Source organism: Falco cherrug, chromosome 9, assembly GCF_023634085.1.
Source record: "Falco cherrug isolate bFalChe1 chromosome 9, bFalChe1.pri, whole genome shotgun sequence".
Taxonomy (NCBI): domain Eukaryota; kingdom Metazoa; phylum Chordata; class Aves; order Falconiformes; family Falconidae; genus Falco; species Falco cherrug.
In genome coordinates this window covers 8,593,844-8,613,499 of record NC_073705.1, presented here as the reverse complement: position 1 = coordinate 8,613,499, position 19,656 = coordinate 8,593,844, and the positions used below count along the sequence as shown (strand labels likewise).

The window sequence follows — 19,656 nt, the reverse complement described above, 5'->3', positions numbered from 1 at the left end:
GTTTTGCGCCAGCCTTAGCGGCCAAACACGCGAGGGGCGACTGGCGGGGGGAAAGGGGCTCGCTGCTGCTCCACCTGAGCCCGGGCAGGGCCCACGCCTCGCCACGGCAGCTGCCAAATCAACCCACGGCAGCTGCCAGGCCCTCCCCGCCTTAGGCCCAGCAGGAGCCCGGAACCGAAGCGCGGGCCTGCGTTCCCCACCGGGCGGGTGCGGCGCTGCGCGGCCCCGGTCGCGGCCCCGGCGTGGCGGGGAGCTGCAGCCTCGGCCCGGTTGGGACTCGCCGCCCCGCGGGGGCTGGGGGGCCGCATGGCGAAGCAGGGCCCCGCGGAGCCCGAGGCCCGCAGGACGGGCAGGAGGAGGAAGAGGAAGGCCCGGCGCGGCCGTGGGGAAGCGGCGGCGGGGCCCGCGCCACAAGGCCCCGGCATGGCGGCGGCCCCCCCCCGCAGCCCCCGGGAGTTCTCCTCCAACTGGAAGGCGCTGCAGGAGGTGAGGGGGGACCGGGGCACCCGGCTGGGGCGAGCCGGAGGCATCCACGGGGGCCTGGGGCGGGGGAGGCGCCCGGGGGGCATCCTGCCCTTCTCTGAATGCGGTTCTGCTTTGTATGTGGTAATTACGAAAAAAAATAGATATTATTGTGTCAAGAAAGTGCGGTGGGCAGGCACCTGGGATGGCCCGAGCCGGATGGTGCCAAGCAGCCATGAAAGGCAGGATGCCAGGAGCCCTCAGGAGAGGTGCTGGATCAGAAGTGGAGGGAAATAATCCTTTTTTCCCTTTTTTTGTTTTGTTTGTTTGTTCTAGCTACTCAAGCAAAAGGCAAATAGCGCTAATGAGTCTCTTTCTGCGTGTCAAACATTCACGACAAAGCACCCAGTCAAAGTGGGAAATGGCCAGGGAGTCCCAGCTGTGAATGGGAATGGGAATGTGGTGAAGGCCAAATCCACACATAAAACAGGCAATGGTTCTGCTAAAGACAGCCCTCCTCTGGCTAAGGAAAAATCCAAGAGCGTTGCAGTGGATGAGAAATTAAATAGTACCAAAAGCGGTGGAAAAGGCTGCAAAGAAAAAAAGAAAAATGGCAGTATTTTAAAGGAGAAAGGTAATATAAAACATAAGAGGAGGAAAGCTGAAGAACACGCAGAGGAGCAACCCAAAGAGTGAGTACTTCAGGCATCATATGTGTATGTGGATATTTATTTTGGGAGGTGTACTTAAGGAGCACAGAGCAGTACATTCTAAACAGCTTCTTCCAGACTAAGTTTTGGAGAGAAATAAGACACATGCTGCCCCTGCTCCTCAGATATAGCAACAAACCTGCATAGGTGACAGTACTAGACTAATTTTCCTGGGGATAATTTCTTGATTTAAAAAATAAGTATGTTTTTTCTACAATATAAAGGTGCAAGACTCCTTTAAGACCATTAAATGTAATTAAATCTTTACTTACCAGGGCTGAAATCTGGTTTGATGACGTTGATCCAAACGATATTGAAGCAGCAATAGGACCTGAAGCAGCAAAAATTGCTAGAAGAAATCTGGGACTTGAAACAGGCCAACCCAAACAGTCTGTGGAGCAGGTGCTGGTTAAAGAAAAGGCTTCTGAAGGGTGAGTGGCATTCCAGCGGGAAGGATGGCAGCAGAGGCATTGAGATTATCTTCCAATAACTGTGATTTGCAGGTGCACAGCATAAGCTGACATCTCCCTGCATCTGCTGACAGATAAATTGCTGAGTTTCCCCAGTTCATATTGACGTGTGCACCTTGTGAACTCCGCTGTGGGGCTGCTGTAACAGAGGTGTCACCATGCTGTCCTTTGTCTTTTAGGCTGACACGAGCTGTAGCCATGGACTGTGAGATGGTGGGAGTGGGACCAAAGGGTGAAGACAGTATTGTGGCTCGTGTGTCCATCGTGAATCAATTTGGAAAGTGCGTTTATGACAAGTATGTCAAGCCTACAGAAGAGGTGACTGATTACAGAACAGCTGTTAGTGGCATACGCCCTGAGAACATAAATACAGGTAGGAGGTTTTTTTTTTTTTTAAAAAAAAAAAAAGTTCTTTCAGGAGGGAAAAATGTAACAGGTTATCACAGAAACATTACTGGCTGACTTCGGAAAAGTTTTAGACCTATTTTGGTAAATGGAAAACAAAATGTAGTCTGAATGCTAAAAAAACCCCACCATGGGAAGTACTTAGTTTACAGAGTGGTCGCTAACGCCCTAGAAAAAATTAACTTGTGAATTATGTTATGGGAATAATAGGAAGTTTATTTGCTTCTATTGCTATGTTCTTTATGGAATTCTCTACGCTCTTCTGACAAGCAGAAGATTTAGCATACTATACAAATGTATGTAACTGCAGTCCTAAGGATACAATTGCTTTCACAGCAAAGATGCACTGTTTTAGCTGCTGAAACAACTGCTTAGTTGTCTTATGCATATAATGGCAAGCATTTCCTTGTGTGGTATTTTTAGGTGAAGATTTTAAAACAGTTCAGAAGGAGGTCGCCAACATCTTAAATGGGAGGATTTTAGTTGGACATGCTTTACGCAATGATTTAAAGGTATACGGCTGCATGTTTGTTACTTTAGGGACAAGGCTCCAAAAGATTTAAAATTGATTAAATTTCTAACACATTATTCAGATGAACATACCTGAACTCCTGGGAACTACGGCTTTATCACTGTTACCTCAGTTTCTTGTAATTTCATGCTACATCAATTAGAGCCCTAGCCACTTGCTCACTAAAGTTCTTCAGCTTCCAAACTCTGTTGCTAATAGCACTGATCTGCCTCCTAAAGAGCCAGGAAAGAAACAGAATGATGCAAAAGCCCGTCTGCATGTTTGCTTAGTCCCCAGAGCTCAGCAGTCTGGTCATGGTTACCAGAGACAGCTATCTTATGTCATGCCGTACCAGCACTGCAGGTAGTCTCTGCAGGCAGTGCCTCCAGATTAATTTGTTTCTCATACCCAAGTAGAACTGTGGTTCTTGAGCCCAGCCAGTGTCTGGGTTCATTCATGGGTTTGAACTGTCTCTTGCAACGGATGGAAGGGAACAGCAGGAAGCTCTACGTTCACCTGTATAAAGTTCCATGCAACAGCACACTTTTGGACTGGAAATGTAATTTCTTCTAGGTCCTATTTCTTGATCACCCTCAGAAGAAGATACGTGACACACAAAAATACAAGCCTTTCAGACAGAGAGTCAAGGTAAGAAACTGATGGGAAGGCGAGCCTCATTTGACTCTTGAGCTGCTGACCCCCAGCTGCTAGCTCACTCCTACACTCGCCTCTACCTGACCCTGTTCCTTCTTTCCTACCTGAAATGGGGATGCCAGTCTTTTGTCATTCAAAAATCCTTGTCTAGTTGAATGCTTAGTGATTGAAATAATCACCAAGTTACATAGTTCAGTGCAAACATCACCAGTAATACCTGTGCACAAAATCTAGTGGCTCTTACATTCTTGAGCACTTGCATGGTCTTTGTAATGCTTTTCTGGACAGCAAAATAAGATGATAGTCCTCCTTGTGGTAAGGCTTATGCAGTCATCTTAATGGTATCATTTCCGTAGGGATATAAAAAAAAATGGCTTCACGTTTCTGCAGGAGTAAAGGTTCAGATTATAGGGAGATACTTTAAATTTTGTAACTACAAACTCAGGTTTTCTTTTTCACAACAAACAAACCTTAAGATTATGGTAATACAAAAAATCCTTTCAGCAGTGCATGCATAAAGCTTATAATTCATTATTCTTGACAGTTCACAAGTAGAAGCTGAGATGTGCTGTACTTTGAGGAGTACACTTAAATGAATAATTTATATATGCACACACATCTATGTATGTTTTTCAAATAGTGCAAGACAGCACGATTCTACCTTTTCTGTTTCTAGAACGGGCGGCCATCATTGAAACTGCTCTGTGAGAGACTGTTGAATGTTCAAGTGCAGACATCGGAGCACTGCTCAGTATGTATCTCATCAGAACATAACATTTTTGGGTAGATCAGCAAGGTACTACACATTAGCTCTAGGATCTGGGTTCAATCCAGAATGCTGTGGCTTCCATCTAGTCTCTTATTGAAAGTTAGCAAGCTCTGCTGGGACACCATACTGCAGTGAGATTGTCACTGAAGCTTGCTTACCATTGCATGTCTCATAACACTTTGATTACTTTCTTATTTTCAACTTATTTTGCACAAGTCAACTGTATTTTGCTTAAATAGTAATTCTTGTTATTGAAGATCCCCAGGGGAAAAAAGTAATTCTCAAGTATTGACAGCTTACCTTACAAGCAGCACCCTGCACCACTGTATTGTGGTAGGTTGCATAAAATAGCTTGAGAGCCTACTGCTGAATCTCAGGAGCTAGTTCCTTTCTTTCAGTGGACAGGAGGATATAGCAGAGCAATGAACTGAAGAAGCAGGGCAAATTGTGACCACGTACTCTCACAAGAGTATCAAAAAGATATCTCCAAGATACCATATCGAGTATTTTTCAATATATATATATCTCAATGTATTTTCTGTATCAAGAGTATTTTTTCCATTATGGCTTTCCAGCTCACAATCAGAAAGAGAAGTACGTAGCCTTGTGGTGGGCCATGCAGTCTGAATACATACTCATCCCCTCCACTAGTCACAGAACCTAAATCTAGAAAGAGATTATGAAATGTTAAATGAAAGGATGTATTAAAGTGATGGAAGATTTAGCTGCTTATTAACAACAATGTTCTTAAACCATGATTCAGCTATGTTTCATTAAACCTCCTGTTGCTTCTGTTCTCTTTTAGATTCAGGATGCACAAGCAGCTATGAGACTGTACACCTTAGAGAAAAAGAAATGGGAAGCTGCTGTTAAGAACAAATCTAACAACAAAAATTGTAAAACTTGAATGATTCTACCCTGTGTTTTTATCTGCAGCATTTGCTGGTTTTGTGTCACATTCCAGGGCAAATCTAGAAAGAACTCAGAACGGACAGCAGCTACTTCATAAACACCAATCAAAAGGCAATACATCTAACCTGGTACCTGAATGTTGCCACACAAGAATACTGCTAGTATCCCCTTTCTGGATGGTACCTATGCTTAATGCCTACTATTGTCTTTAAACAATACTCATAACAAATGCCTGCATTTGTTAAGTACTTCATCAGTTAAATTTCTGCAAAGGAAATATACACTGAATAAGTTTTTTTTTAAAAAAAAGGTGGTTTTAAATTACACTAGATGAAGGAAGAAACTGTTACTGGTTTGCTGAAACTCCCAAGACTAAAAATCTTTATTTCAGATACTTAAAAGTCTACAAAGTAAAGTGAATTCTTATTTACTGCTGTTAGTCTCACAGTTGTGATACCTAAGTGAGCAGAATATATAACTGTTTATATATTATTAATAGCCCAATATTAATCTTTCTGGTGAGAAAAATCCTTTACGGTATTTCTGAAGGATCCAAGCTTTTTTATCTGAACCAGAAGTGTACAAATCTTGTTCTTATACAAAAAAATTCTTTTACTTCTGCAGTTTCAGAAGCGTTGCATCCACAAGGGTCATTATCTCCTGGAGAGAAATGTGAGAATTGTCAAATAAAAGGTTACCTTGTTGCTTCACTTATTTTTATATTCTTTTATTAATAAAAACACTGTATCTAACATAGGTCTTTAAAGTGGCTGGTGTTTTAAACCTTTGTGGGGTCTGATTCTGCAAAATCCAAAGGAGCTATCATTACCAGACTGAATACTAAAGCTATGATTTAAATAATCTAAATGGATACTGGAAGGTTACAAGGAATGTGTTTCGGAGATTTAGTAGTTGCATGTCACATGCTCTATTGCTAGAATGAGAGTGTTCTGGTCTGTCTGTGCTGTCAGTGGGACATGAGGAACGATGAATAAGGTTTACAACGGAAGAGGGAGCTTTCTTCTTTCATGATTTTTCTGCATTACCTTTGAGCTGCAGCATTCATTAAAACAGCACAGGCAATGCATGCAGGAGACACAGGAGAGCAAGTCTGCATTTAACTGTCTTTAAGACAAGTTATGTAAACAGCCTTACGTGTAACTAAAGAGCAATGTTATAAGACTAACCAGTTCTGTTGGCTCGATGAACAAACTTCTAATTACTAGTTTCTTGACAGCAAGCTGTTGCAAAGGTAATACTAGTGTAACACAATAAATAGCTTGAATAACCTTGCCGTTTCTGGTGTCTCAACAGTTACCTTTTTTCAGTATGACTATTGTTGAAATTTAATTTATAAGTTAAATCTTCAGACAAACTGTGACAAGGGCTTGTTTTGTTGGGTTTTGGGGTTTTATTTTTTAAGGATGCCACTTGCAAAAAAAATAACTGGATATAATATACTTATGCTTTATTCCTGTAAACTTTAGCCTGTCTTGGTGTGAAGGATGTGGTAAATTAATGCAATACAATGTTGCAAAAGACCAGAACAGTCTTAAAAAAAATTACAGCATAAAGGAAAAAAACATTCCAACTACTTGTTTTCAGTAGTTAGAAATATTCTTACAAACTCACTCTTCTCATACACTTAATTCTGTAAGTTTCTACACTATGTAATTCCAACTATTTGAAAATTATAAAATCCATAACCAGAAATAACAGGCTAAGCATCCAACTCCTATTATCAGGGACTTCTACGTACCATGCTAGATGGAAACCGGATTTTTATTTCAGACAGCAGGTCTTCCATTTTCTGGGACAGCATATCCAGCACAACATCATCTGTAATGTAAACGAGCAGGATAATTGACGGTTACTCACAAGGCTGAAGCTAAAGGAGAGCAGAGAGGACAGATCTACACAAAGAGAAGGCAAGATCACATAAGATCAAGTTACAGTGTTGTAACATCAGAGTGGCATTTATAATTATTCAAGAACAAGTGGAATGAACTCTCGGTTCTAATTCATCCTCCCTTCTCAGATACCCAAGTCTTTCCTGACCCTGAGCAGCTGCTGTTACAGTTTTCTTTTGGGAGTGAAGGAGAGGAAGAGACTCAGCAAATACCACACTATCTCACCATACTGAGCCATCTCATTAATCAGCATACAGATGGTTTCCACCACTTCTGGATTATCAAAGTGAAGGTGGTAGGCATCTTCGATCAGGTTTATTCCACTGCCTTTTGAATCCGTTATAAATCTCAAAGCTGATATTTCTGAAAGGGAGACAAACACTGCTGGGCTCACTGATCACTGCAAACTGCATTATCTGCTTTCCAATCCGCTGCTCCAGCTAGCACACATGTAATATTTTTTCCAGGAAGTCATGCCCATTACTTTCAGTCTTCCTAAAAGCTATGCTGAAGCATATCTGGGCAACAAGTACAAGACCATATATGCAGCTGACACTGTCATGCAGGACAGAAGTGGTATTTGAATGTTTATTGTTTTCACATTGATTCAGCTCGACCCTTTTACACTGTTGAAACAACTTCATTGTAATATAACAAAACACTCTCAAGTTACTAATAGATCTGATTATACTGATCTAATACTTCTCACACATGCATGTTGGGTCTGTGGAAAGAAAAAAAATTTGCACCTTCAGTTTCACTATTTCCTCTTCCACTCTGTCCTGCAAGAAAAGATTAACTCGGCAGGACAGATGTCAATCCCAATCCCACTATGAACTCTTGAACTATACAGAGACATCCACTTCTGAGCTGATTTGCTATTAATAAAAAAAAGAATTGCTGAATGTTACCAGATAGCCTTAGAAGGCTTGCTAACGCCTGGCAGGCATTCTTCACCAGCACTGGTCTTTCTGGGTTCTTCCTGAGTGCATCCAGCAGAAGCGCTGTTATGGGCTCATACTCATTTTCAGTTAAGCAACCTTAAAAGCAAACCACACACAAAACCCCAAAGCTTCAATATTCTCAAAAACCTTCAAAATGCTCCTCAGCATTTCAAATTTTGGCTCCTGTTTCTAAAAGGACTTTGTAATTATGTGAAAAATTACAAAAAAGCATGTGAAAGCCTGTACTGCAGTACAAAAGGCCAAATAAAGTCTTTATCGTGACTTGATCCAGGTCTAGGAGAAATTTCTGATATATCTTCTGTGCCAAGATTCCCTTTCATTCTCCAAGCCAAAAGGAATGGCCAGTCCTGAATATCCAGCTTGTTCTGCTGATGGGTACTTGAAATGAGATTGCTCAGGGTGTTTATTCAGCTCATCTTGGTGAAAACAATGGCGTTAAGCACAGGGCAGCAGGTAAACATACAGCAATATTCTTTCATGAGGAAGAAATAAGACAGAGCAGTACTGCAAGAATGTGTTCTTTAGTGCACATGATAATGACAGTGATACTTTATTTTTTAATCTGAAATACAGTTCCCAATTTAAAAAGCAAATGGCATAAACCCAAACCTCCCAGCCCATGCTGCACAGCACTAATGCTATGTTCAAAGGAGTAACACAAATGGGATTGTTGGTCTTAAGAGATAAGCTGGAGTGCTCTGCACAATGGGGGTTGTCGTAGCTGCCCATCGTTACAGTAATCGTTATCGGTACCTAGTTATATAATTGCTACAGCTCATCAAAAATGGCTTCATTAGGGAGCGTTAGAGAGCAAGTACAGGGAAGACTGGTTAAGAGAGGATACAAGTTCCAAACTCTGCTGCCATCTGCAGAGCCTGCTAAGGCCAAGCAGCCTGTGTTTCAAGGCTCCTCACTGACAGACGTGGTCTGGCACACTAGCCTTTTCCATACACAGGGGACAAGGAGAAAAGGAAAACACACCTTGGAGTGACAATGCCCATAGAGCTGAGCAAGCAGACTCCGTAACTGTGCCGTTCTGGAGGTGCTCTTGAAGGACCGCAGAGGTCACAGGAACAGCACTTTTCAGCAATGCTTTGTCTACATTATTCTCTGAATTACCGTAACAAAAAGGGAATGCATCAGTTATTTAATCAAGTAATAATATCACAATTTGACTTACAATGTGCATGTATCAGTAAAACCTAACGGGTGATACCATTGGAGTACTGCGACATTATTTTAGTATGGACAACAGCAGAGGGAAGGAATCCAAAATGTACAAAACCACACTCAAATTTTACAGAACTGACAGTAATGTTTATTGCAGAAAGCTGAAAACTGGCTCCTGGAGAAGTTCTTTGCCATTTAAATTATACATGGGGATCACAGTAAGAAACCTCCAAAAATAACTACCTTTTCGACAGAATACGGTCTGCAGGATGGATATTTAGTTCCTTAAATTAAATGGATGGTTTGCTGCACAGAGGGAATAAAACACACCAAGTACAATTGTGCACTTTCTGTGCTTTCAGCCTTCCTTAATGATTGCAACACCATACACCTAGACAAGAACATGTCATAGAAACAAATCCCCTAAAAAACTCCCAGCATGGTCTCATTAGAAGGGGTCAGCTCAATCCATCACCCATGACTCTCCAATACTGTCAGGTGACAGTAGTTTAGTTCTAAGGCAATGGGAAGAGTACACTTGCCACCTTGCCAGTCACATTTCTCCTGGAAAAGCAAATCTTGATGTCCAACTCAAGATTTACGCCAGTGCTGCCAAGAGAAATGTGATTCAAAGAAATAAGGTGCTATTAATTCCAAATGCTATTCTGATACCTAACCTAATATGCTATTTTCACTGCACTCCCTCTGCTAAGAGCAGAGCAAAACCCAGGTGACTGACAAGCCAGAAACTGTGCGTACCCTTCTGTTACTGACAGTCTACTCATAAGCCATATCTGGGCCTGAACTGTAAGAATTTGACTTTGAAACCTTATCACAAGAAGGCTTGCTAAAGTCTGCATTAGATTTTAGTCTTCTCTCATATAACTCCAGATCACTTAAAGTTATTCTAGTAGTGCTGTGGAGACATCTCTCCAGAATGTGAGAAAGAAGAAAAATCCAGTCCCAGCAACAGGAATGGCTGAACCCTTTAGGCACAATACCTGCTGCCTTTCAGTCACATGACTCTAGGCACAATACTTGCTGTGTTCTACTTACCGCTCACAGCCAAGCTCCAGAGAACTCCACAGCAAGAGAAGCAGATCTTTTCATTATGAAGATAATTTCTTAAAATTGACAGGAGGTCTGGAATTACTCCAACTTTCTTTAGATTCTCTGCAGCAACTTCTGAAAACCAAATTATATGGAATCTGGTATTTTTGTCCCACTCACTGTCCTCGCAACAGACAGCATTACATATTTAAACAGCAGTAACAAACCAGTAACAGGATACCATCAGCGGAACAAAAGAAAGCAAGAGAACAGACCAGATTCTTTTAACAAGATGCACTTAACCATACTGTTTAGCACAAGCAGCCCTTTCAAAAGGATGTTTGGCCATCCTTTTTCCTTACAGACCTGAAATTTGCAAAGCAGAAAAGGAATTGCAAGGGTATAAAACACTACTTTTCAAATCTTTGCAACCTAGCAATTCAAGCTACCTCAGCTTCAGAATTAGGAAACACTGTATAAAAAAAGTTTGATCTTAGATGGTAAGTTTATTTGTACTTGACACACTGTACTTTTTTTTTTAGATTACACCCTTGCTGTTAAATCCTTCTGTAACCATTTATAAAAATGGTTGACTGTTGAACTGACACTGAAAACAAGTAAAAAATACTATAAATATATAACAATTACAAACTCAGGAGAAAAAACAAAGTAGAGAAATTAAGTAGGATAGTTTCAATTCACCGTGGCACAGTCAAAAATAGAATCCAGGTTCTGTGCCCTCATTTTCCCAACCACTACTATTTGCACAGTTTGTACTTGTTTCTAAAACAAGATGAAATGCAGGACCACTCTAGTAAATATAATTCTGTGAGTACCTGAAGCATCAGCAGTGTATCTAACACTTCCAGGAGTGTTATCTTACCAATATCTAGTCAGTCTTGCCATTCTCTACCACTATTAAAGTAGTACCTACAGACATCCACATCTCTCAGTGAAGTCAAGTTCTTAATTATATCTTAGATTAGATTATAAAAGGAGAAACATAAGAACATTCCCCAAAAGTGAACAAGGTGACCCACCACTGGCTGAAATCATCATCAATAATGTGCAGACCAACGAAAGTAACTCTTCATTTTCAGAGTGTTTTCTCACTGTGTCTAACAGACAGCTGGTCACATTCTCATCCAGGGCCATCACCACATCCTGTTCTAGAGCTGTCAAAAGTAAACATTTGAACAGAACAAACATTTCAGTTCAAAGCCTTATTCAGGCTTTGAATAAAGTCTGAACCCCCTGCTGTCAGACTAAGGAAAACATTCCATTAACAGCATTTCTTCACATAACATATCCAAAAGTTACTTAAAATTTTCTTTTGAGACACAACTCTTGCTATTTTCAAGCTTGTATCGCTATCAGGTGTTACTGAGGTAAGTTGCCAAGAAAGTGACAGCAGGGACCACACAAGAGACCAAAAAATACTTTTATGGTTTTAAATTCCAGAACACTTAGTCTCTTATTTATGCAGTCTAGTAACACTCTACGTAACATGAAAACAAACTTGGTAGCCTAAGATCAGTAGCCTGGTTTAAATTTAAAATTAACACCAACACAGAATTAATGTACGCTAGTCCTGAAGAAAGTTCATGAGCATCCAAACTTTATTAAAGCTAGTGAATTCCTCTATTACTTTAAATTTATCCCCTAAAATCATTACTGGACCGATTTAAAACCTTAGCCACTACACCTAACTTTACAAGAAATAGGCTGTATTAATCAGGGTAAGTTGGAAGTCTCGTAACTGTACCGTGACTAAGAACTTCAAGCAATAAACTGCAACCGTCTACTTGTAACTTGAGAGAATCTACATGAGTCTTCATGGCAAAAGTAATCAGCTCTGTGAACGCTGGCAAATAGGGCAAGGCTGCATGGAAAATATTTGAGACAACATTCAGTTACACAGCTTAGAAGACTCAGTGAGTATATATACTCCAAGCACAATAGTTCCAGTTTCAAATAAATTACAGTCCCTGTGGACAGTGTGATACACCAAAACAACACTCTTGAATCAAAGAGAACAAAATACAAGTATAGATGGAACAATACAGAGTGAATGTTGTAGTCTCTATGAGAAATGTCTTTTATTAAAGACAGCTGCAAACGTATGCAAGCTAAGTGTAGCCAGCACGTTCCTCATTAAGTCACACTGGCATTGTTCACTGGTCATGTAGCAAGTTGTGCAGCAGAACATTGTGCATGAGCCTAAAGCCACACTTTTAGAACCTGTGGAGGGAAGTATTTCATCAGGGCCCCTAGTTCTAGCAAGACTTTGAGCTTTTGGAATACCTAACACAGCTATTCAGTGTATCTGCAAATATATGATCAAGTGTTGAGGAAAAAACGGATGGGTTTTAGAGATCCATTTTGGGCATCTTCAAAGCTGTGAGCATCAGTCATGATAAGCCATGGTGCAGAAGTGCCAAACAAGTCAGTCAGATGCATGCACAGCCTTGTGCTGCCATCAATAGGCTTGAATGAGAATCATGAAGAACCATTCATTAATTTTTGGAAAAAAACCAAATTATTTTTCCTTATTGATTACAAATATGCACACCCCTGTGCTTTAACATATAAGCCAATGACAACATCAAAATGCTATCACTATCAAATGATAGTGCATTTTATAACTGAGGTAACATAGTGCTTTGAAAACATTAATCTTGATCTGAAAGATTAATCTGAAAGATGTGCAGATGCTGGAAGAACATACAGTTCCGCTCACACAGCTTTATTAGACACACAAACTAGACATATGTAGCTTCCTTTTGCTCTGTCTTACAGCCCTAGGTATTACCCCCAAGTTGCCCCAATGCTGATATGAATTACCTTCCTCAAATGTCAGTTTGCCAGTTGACCTTAGCTGCCAACTGAAATATCACTGTTTTTTTCCAGTGCCCATTTTTCTCATCCAGTAAAACACCTCTGCTGTTCGACAAAAGCATTTACAAAACAAGTACCAACACAATCACATCAACTAGTGGTACATTCCAAAAATGAGAACTAGGAAGAGAGAAATTTCATTCTCATTTAATGTAATGAGAAATTTTTTCCTCTTCCTATTATCTCAAAACGTAAGGAAAGAGCAGAATAAATTAGTAAAGCAGTGCCTTACCACTTTTATCTCTTGCAAAGCTGGCAAGGTGCTGAATAGCTTCAGCCTGTACTTCTTCTATATCCCAGAAAGCCTGCATGAATTCTACATAAACCAAGAAAATTCTTCTAACCATCTGACACAAACACTTACAAAAAGCACTCAGATTTTCTCTATTCTGTGCAAGAACTGAATTCATATAAATGAAAATAATGTAATTTGTGATTGTTGAAAAGAGAAAAACTTTTCCCCTACGGCATCAAATATTTAAATATCACAAAGTGTTATGTTTCACCTGTATAATTGTGTATTTGTCATTATATATTTTGAAGACCTGTTTGAATATTAAATCAGAACAGGGATAGGGGCTTTAAATGCATTATTCCAATAGCCTTCTCACATTAAGATAACTTCCTTACTTCCAAGGAAAATAACAGAGCAGATCCTTTGCTGGCATGAATTGACAAAAGTGATCCTTCCTCCAAATAGCATCCCATTTTATTTCAAGTAAAATGAACACCCAATAATTCATTTTCAAGTAGAATACATGCTGACTGGAAAACACATGGTTTATTTCCTAGGAAAATCCCCATTACATTAATTTTATTTTCCTTATTACCTAGAACACTTTCAATTCCTCCCTCAAGGAGCACATCTATTACTTTGGGAGGCAAAGACTTTTCCAGTTTTACTGAAGACGCACCAGCAGCGGTTAGACATTCCCTAATAAATGGAACATCAGTCAGATCCCTATAATTATGAGAAACAAAAGCATTACCTGTAAGTTAGAACTAGTAAGTTACCAAAAAAAAAATTCTACAGGCTTTGTTTCATTTTGATATAAAAAGCTAATAATACTTCCTTGAAGACTGGATTATTTTTGACAATACTTAAAAACAATTTACTTCAGGTAATGAAAGAAATTACACTGAGCAAGCCATGCCTCAACTTCAAGTTGATGGCTTGTAAGATTGTGTATAACATGGTTTGTAATGTAACTCTTCAAAAAAAACCACCTCACACATCAGAATGCCTACTTCTGAATGAAGACTAACTCTTTGACTCTTAATAATGCAATTTGTCAAGGCAGTAAGATCAGCAGCCTTGACAATCTCTTTCAATAAGTAGCTAACATTCCCATCTTTGTCAAGGTAGGTGATGTTTAGGACTAAAATAACAGAAGGAAAGCATCCAGAACTCACTTTGCTGTGGGTCTCAAGCTGGGCTGAATCTGTAGCATCATACATAAAATTGGAAATAAAGGCGAAGAACTGTTATCTCCATTTTGCATTAGTGTTAGAACTCCCTCAAGACGGCCAGTATCCCGTCTAATATCCTGCAGCAATGAAGTTATCTCTTCTGCCTGTAAAAAGCGTAGTACCAGAGGAGCTTTCACACACTCATTTACAGATATCCTGGCGGGCCCATGACATTTTAAATCTATAATGAAACATTATTACATACATTCAGAACAAAGCAGGTCGACATGTCAAGTAGAATACAACCTAGAGACCAGATGTCAGACTTCTCAGTAAAAGAAAAATGAAATGTTTCCGGAGCCATCCAAGACTTGCTATCTGTTGAAATAAGAATCATATAGTCATGTTGCTGACATTGTACTATACACCATTTTCTGCATGAACTGCAGGCAATTGTTTTATAATTTAGAGATATCCTGCAGAGATTAGACATTTTTTACTGGGAATATGCCACAAAAGACTAAGAAACACACTATAACTAATCAACAATTTTCTAAGTTGTTACTGCATATGTATCAAGCTAAAAAGGAATGGTATCCGTTGCAGTATCCGAGATTCACAGACGTATCTTTATTTTTCAGTTGTGAACACAATTAATGCTGCAGGCAACTGCCCATGAATATACTATTCATACTTTAGAATACAAATAGCATAATGCAGAGAACAGGGAGGGAAGATAATTTTTTTCCTTTTTCACTGATTTTTCTCCAAGGACTACAAATATCCACCATAACTGAATCTTTTAAAAATGAAGTAAAAAAACAAATATCTACTTTCTTCCACTCTTATTTTCCATTTCAGCTCATCTGTCATAAGTGTTTCTGTACTGAAGTCGCTCAGCATGAAAGATGCTTCACCAATCACAAGTATGTTTGATGGCTTGAGATTTCTGCAACACAAATATTTTCTGTCAGCCTGTGAAATTAGAGTCTAATGATACCTAACTACAGGTTGCCAGCATCTTTACACATTAGAAGGTTTAGGTTTGGGGTTTTTTTGTTTTGGGGGTTGTGGTGAGTGCTTTGGGTTTTTTCTGTTTGTGTTTTGTTAGTTGTTTTTTTAAAATATACAAGTGATAATCAACCAAATGCTTTAAAATTTGTGATTGTGACAAATTTATCTGTATGTAGAATGCCACGGTTGTCTCTTACTTTAGATATACAAAGTATACCTTGTCCATCAGTCACCAAAATGTAAGCATTAACAGATGACAGATATTCTAGTATTAAAAATAGTATTAGAATTACAGCACATTTAAACACAGAGAAAACCTCATTTAAATGGATAATTCTAGACAAAACTCAATAGATGACTTCAGAAGTCACAGAAAACTTATCTATATATGAAGTCCAGAATTTCTGCCTCCTACTCCCGCTTTTGGAACAGTAAAATTCACTGCCTCTGAGCAGCTGTGCTGAACCAACAGACATTGCAAAGAACAATGACCAGACAGAGAACAAGATTTCTACTCACCTGTGGAAAATATTTTGTTTGTGTATATAAAACAAAGCATCTACCATCTGTCCCAGAAACTTCAGAATCACCTGTTGAGGGGAATATACATGAAAGTGTAACCAACAGAATAACTTCCAAATACCTTTTGGAAGATAATGTCCAAAACCACCCTTCAGCAAAACACTGGCCTTTGAAAGTTTTGGGGAGGACTTTGAGAAAGAGGAAATACAGAGTAAGAAATATAAAAGCAGTGAGACTGTCAGTTCAACTAGATGCCTCTTCATTTACCACATCTGTTATTTTTTCTGACTTCTGCCTTTTTTCCTTGATTACAGATGAAAGATCTCCTTGGCCCGAGTACTGCATTACCAGACAAAGGAACAGAGATGATATCTGTAACAAAACATTACACCAAAATTGTTTAATTTTTTGCAGGTAATAACATACCCAGTAAGAAAGCACCTGGCCAAACTGATGGCTGTCATGTTCACTAATACCAAGGCGTTCTGAGAATATTAATCTCTCACAGAGGAGACAATATTTACTTTCTTTAATAAAAGATACAGCATGTTTGTTGTTTTTTTGGTTGGTTTTAGGGGTTGGGGGGGGGGGGGGGGGCAGATAACAAAAAATCCATTATCAAGCATCTTATGTGAAGCCATATGGGACAATTCAAGTCAAATATGCATCCGTAAAACCAACACAAATTTTGCCTGAGCACTGGAAAAAAATCTGCAAATTAGTCAAGGCTTTCAGCTTCCTATAGTCTCCTATAAAAATGTTTTCATGCCTGCATGAAAAATTGGTACTGCACGCTGATTCACATCAGAACCTGTGAGTCAGTGTGCAATACTGCCATGCAACAGACTCCAATCCATGTAACTTCACAGCTTTTCAGCATGTTTATTTAGGAGTTTAAAAAGCAGGCTTGTTTCAGATCAAATAATCTCTTTTAGTATCTCACATTAATGACCCCAAATTTAAACCTTCAAAAATGCTCACATGCCCACAACATTGAACATGTGTGCCCGTTTGCCCAATCCTATTTCATTCTCACCTCATTATCCCAAGTCACAAACAATTCCTTGTAAGTACAGATGTTTGGATGATGAAGTTTTAGCAAATCCATGGCCTGCATAGAATAAAAAAAAGATACAGAGAGCTTTCTATACAACCACATAGTCCTTCCCATTGACAGAACTCTAAGTAATATCCTAAGCCAGTTCCTGACTTGGTCATGTTGCGTGTCTGATCAAAGTCTTGGAATGTGCAAGCTCTGTTACATATTTGCATGCACAAGCATCAAGTTAAGGAAAATATTTCGCTAAGACTCTACTCAATGTGATGCTGTAAAAGCCTTGCAAGATTCAAGGATATAAACTGCTCCTTTAGGAGAAGATACATAACCTCCTCCTTCAGTTCTTAACTTCCTAACCTGAAAACACATCTTAGAATGTGAAAGACAAGATGATTTTTCTAGCGTAACCATTCTTTCCAGTAACCCCTATGCAAGCTCAAACCTCAGAAAACATGACACTAGTGAGATGCTTATCTCCTTGAACCTGGTTTCCGTGTAGGAGTCTGTTACCAATCACTTTGGCAAATTTGCTGATGATACAAAAGATAAAAAGAATTCAACATACTCTCCTACAGTCGTGTTTGTGGCTGTGCAAATACAACAGAAAAACTAAGAAAAGCCATGCCCCCAGTCGGCACAACTGCATTTATTTCAATAGATGTGTACATCAGCAGAAAAATGGGATCAAACTTCGTCAGTAAAGCCAGTCTCAGTACATGAAGAGGTCATCTCTTGAGTAGGATGAAGCATCTGTACAGACATGCCTTCTCACTCATTTACAACTGCAGATATCATGCCTACTGGACACTCTGAAACTAATTCATCATGCGCTACTTCACATATTTTGTTGACACAAATTTTGGTATTCTAGTAGTATTTCTGATGTTTCTTCTTACTCAAGCCACTGAAACAAGTTTGCATACACACACAAAAAATAAGGGACAACAAAGAAAGAAAAACAGTCAAATCATTCACACCAAAAAACATCTGAGAAATTAAGATATAATGAAATGCTAACTAGAAACTTAGTTATTGAAAATAAACTATGAACAGACCAAGAGTCTCCTTCAGCTTCAAGGCCAAAAGGATGAGCTTTGCTCTTTGTCTTCAGCACAAAACAAACAATCTCTGAAAAAGGACTATCCTCTGAGAACAGCTATCCATTTGAATCCACATATTCAAATAAAAGAACAATATAAAGTCCTGGTCTGAGGTCAAGCAGAGGGCAGGGAGAACACCCCTCATATAGTTCTACCTGATCATCTTGACTATTTACTTAGTTAATCCTTGTAGATAAAAGGCTTTGTTCCGCTAAGACTTTGGTCTTTGCAAATGAAGTAGTAAAGCAAAACTGCACTGATACCTCCTTCAAGGCCTCATTTGCTCGCTTTTCTTCAATGCATTCAACCTGCACCAAACAAAAGACAAGGATGAGTTTGTAATATAAAGGCAGGCAAACTTTAAGCCAGTACAACTGTGCCAAGAGGACTGGAACTGCAAACTGGGTATGAATTAGCGTAAGTTTTCTGTTGGGAGATGGCCAGAAACAGAGCGTTAGATGAATTCACACCAGCTAACCAGTCCTTCTCCCACACTGTCAAAGCAGCAGCGAGCCAGGTGAAAACACACTGGACGGACATAAATAGGCTGCTCCTCTTTGCCCAGTTTTAACCTCAATATTCTAGTAAAGTGACCTGAATGTTCTAATTTCCAAAGCAGCAGCACAGTAAGCCATAAGCCTACCCTTACTCAACGGCTAAGCCACCTAATGTGTTCGTTACTATCAGAAGGGCCCATGGAGATGGCAAACATACCAACAGACTCCTGTTTTCCTAGCAACCACCTTCTCACCTGCTTTATTATGTACTTCTTCTCTGCACTCTTCTCTGTTTTCAGTTCTGCTACCACCGCAGTGCCTAGCGCCCCAGGCTGGAGCTGCTCCAGCACCTGCAGCACAGGGGCGACACTGATACACCCACCCAGCTCCAAATAGCAGCACCACGGCCCCCTGCCTCCCCAGATGCTCTCCACACAGCACTTACCTCCAGCTCCCCGGCTGAAGGGCCACAGGCCTTGTCCCTCCCGGGAAACCCCCATCATTTCCCTCCTACTACTGGAAGCAGCACCCATCTCCTCAACGCTGCGCAGGCCCCGGTGCCCCCCCCCCCACCCTCAAGGCCACACACCCCCAGAGCCACCGACAGCCCCTCCCCACGGTCACAGCACTGGCATGCCCGGGGTACCCACACCCCCTCCCCCAGGCCGCAGCCGCCCCCCCAGGGCCAGGTACCACACACAGCCCCCAGCACCACCTACGGCACCCACAGGGCTGCAGCCGGCCCTTCCCGCCGAGCAGGGCCTAGCCCCTCGGCCAGCACCTGGTATCTCTCCATGGCGCAGCAGTGCCCGGCCCCTCAGCAGGGCAGGGCGGCTGTGGGGAGCCCCCGGCCCAAGGTAGCCCCTCAGGCACCGGGTGCCTAACAGGGCCGAGCCAGGCAGGGAGCACTCCCCCTTCCCTCAAGTGACGTTTTCAGACCAAAAAGCTGCCGCTATACATTGAAGGAGAAAAGAAGAAAAAATAAATAAAAATAAAATAATAAAAACAAATTAGAAACGGGGCAGCACAGCCGTATCCCCCTCCGCTGCTCCACGCACTGCTTCAGCGGGGTGTGCGGCCCCTTTAAGAGGGCGGCACGCAGGGGCGGGGCTTCCCCGCCCTCCCGGCGCCACCGCCCCGCCCCGCCCGCGCCGGCGCTGCCGCCCGCGC

At 40.8% G+C, this 19,656-nt stretch overlaps 2 protein-coding genes across 8 annotated transcripts; one reads left to right on the top strand and one right to left on the bottom strand.

Moving 5' to 3' along the window:
- Positions 1-158: 158 nt before the first annotated feature.
- On the top strand, positions 159-6,182 carry REXO4 (REX4 homolog, 3'-5' exonuclease). Of its 2 annotated transcripts, XM_055720739.1 has the most exons (8): positions 159-486; positions 799-1,154; positions 1,448-1,603; positions 1,822-2,015; positions 2,471-2,559; positions 3,132-3,206; positions 3,889-3,963; positions 4,787-6,182. In XM_055720739.1, exons 1-8 carry the CDS (start codon positions 307-309, stop codon positions 4,886-4,888), a joined length of 1,227 nt encoding a protein of 408 aa, XP_055576714.1. In that variant the 5' UTR covers positions 159-306; the 3' UTR covers positions 4,889-6,182. The 2 variants fall into 2 exon arrangements, with proteins under 2 accessions (XP_055576714.1, XP_055576715.1); XM_055720740.1 differs by lacking the exon at positions 3,889-3,963.
- Positions 5,423-19,554, bottom strand: STKLD1 (serine/threonine kinase like domain containing 1). Of its 6 annotated transcripts, XM_005442037.4 has the most exons (19): positions 19,268-19,554; positions 18,741-18,836; positions 18,253-18,297; positions 16,869-16,943; positions 16,100-16,204; positions 15,830-15,900; positions 15,130-15,245; positions 14,562-14,674; positions 14,300-14,460; positions 13,717-13,847; positions 13,119-13,202; positions 11,754-11,870; positions 11,029-11,163; positions 9,995-10,123; positions 8,750-8,878; positions 7,715-7,843; positions 7,029-7,166; positions 6,653-6,732; positions 5,423-5,553 (listed from the first exon to the last, which is right to left on the bottom strand). In XM_005442037.4, exons 1-19 carry the CDS (start codon positions 19,280-19,282, stop codon positions 5,506-5,508), a joined length of 1,917 nt encoding a protein of 638 aa, XP_005442094.1. In that variant the 5' UTR covers positions 19,283-19,554; the 3' UTR covers positions 5,423-5,505. The 6 variants fall into 6 exon arrangements, with proteins under 6 accessions (XP_005442094.1, XP_027665301.1, XP_027665297.2 ...); XM_027809500.2 differs by lacking the exon at positions 18,741-18,836; XM_027809496.2 differs by lacking the exon at positions 19,268-19,554 and having other exon boundaries at positions 18,741-19,047.
- Between the last annotated feature and the right edge of the window lie 102 nt (positions 19,555-19,656).

Bases quoted from the DNA above. Each gene is read 5' to 3' on its own strand.
- STKLD1 (XM_027809496.2), bottom strand. From the start codon at position 19,019: ATGGGTGCTGCTTCCAGTAGTAGGAGGGAAATGATGGGGGTTTCCCGG. The intron at 18,298-18,740 runs GTGAGAAGGTGG...TGTTTGGTGCAG, and splicing joins AGAAGTACATAATAAAGCAG to GTTGAATGCATTGAAGAAAA. The intron at 11,164-11,753 runs GTACAGTTACGA...TACTTTTGACAG, and splicing joins GCTTGAAGTTCTTAGTCACG to CTCTAGAACAGGATGTGGTG.
- REXO4 (XM_055720739.1), top strand. From the start codon at position 307: ATGGCGAAGCAGGGCCCCGCGGAGCCCGAGGCCCGCAGGACGGGCAGG. The intron at 1,155-1,447 runs GTGAGTACTTCA...TTTACTTACCAG, and splicing joins GCAGAGGAGCAACCCAAAGA to GGCTGAAATCTGGTTTGATG. The intron at 3,207-3,888 runs GTAAGAAACTGA...TTCTGTTTCTAG, and splicing joins CTTTCAGACAGAGAGTCAAG to AACGGGCGGCCATCATTGAA.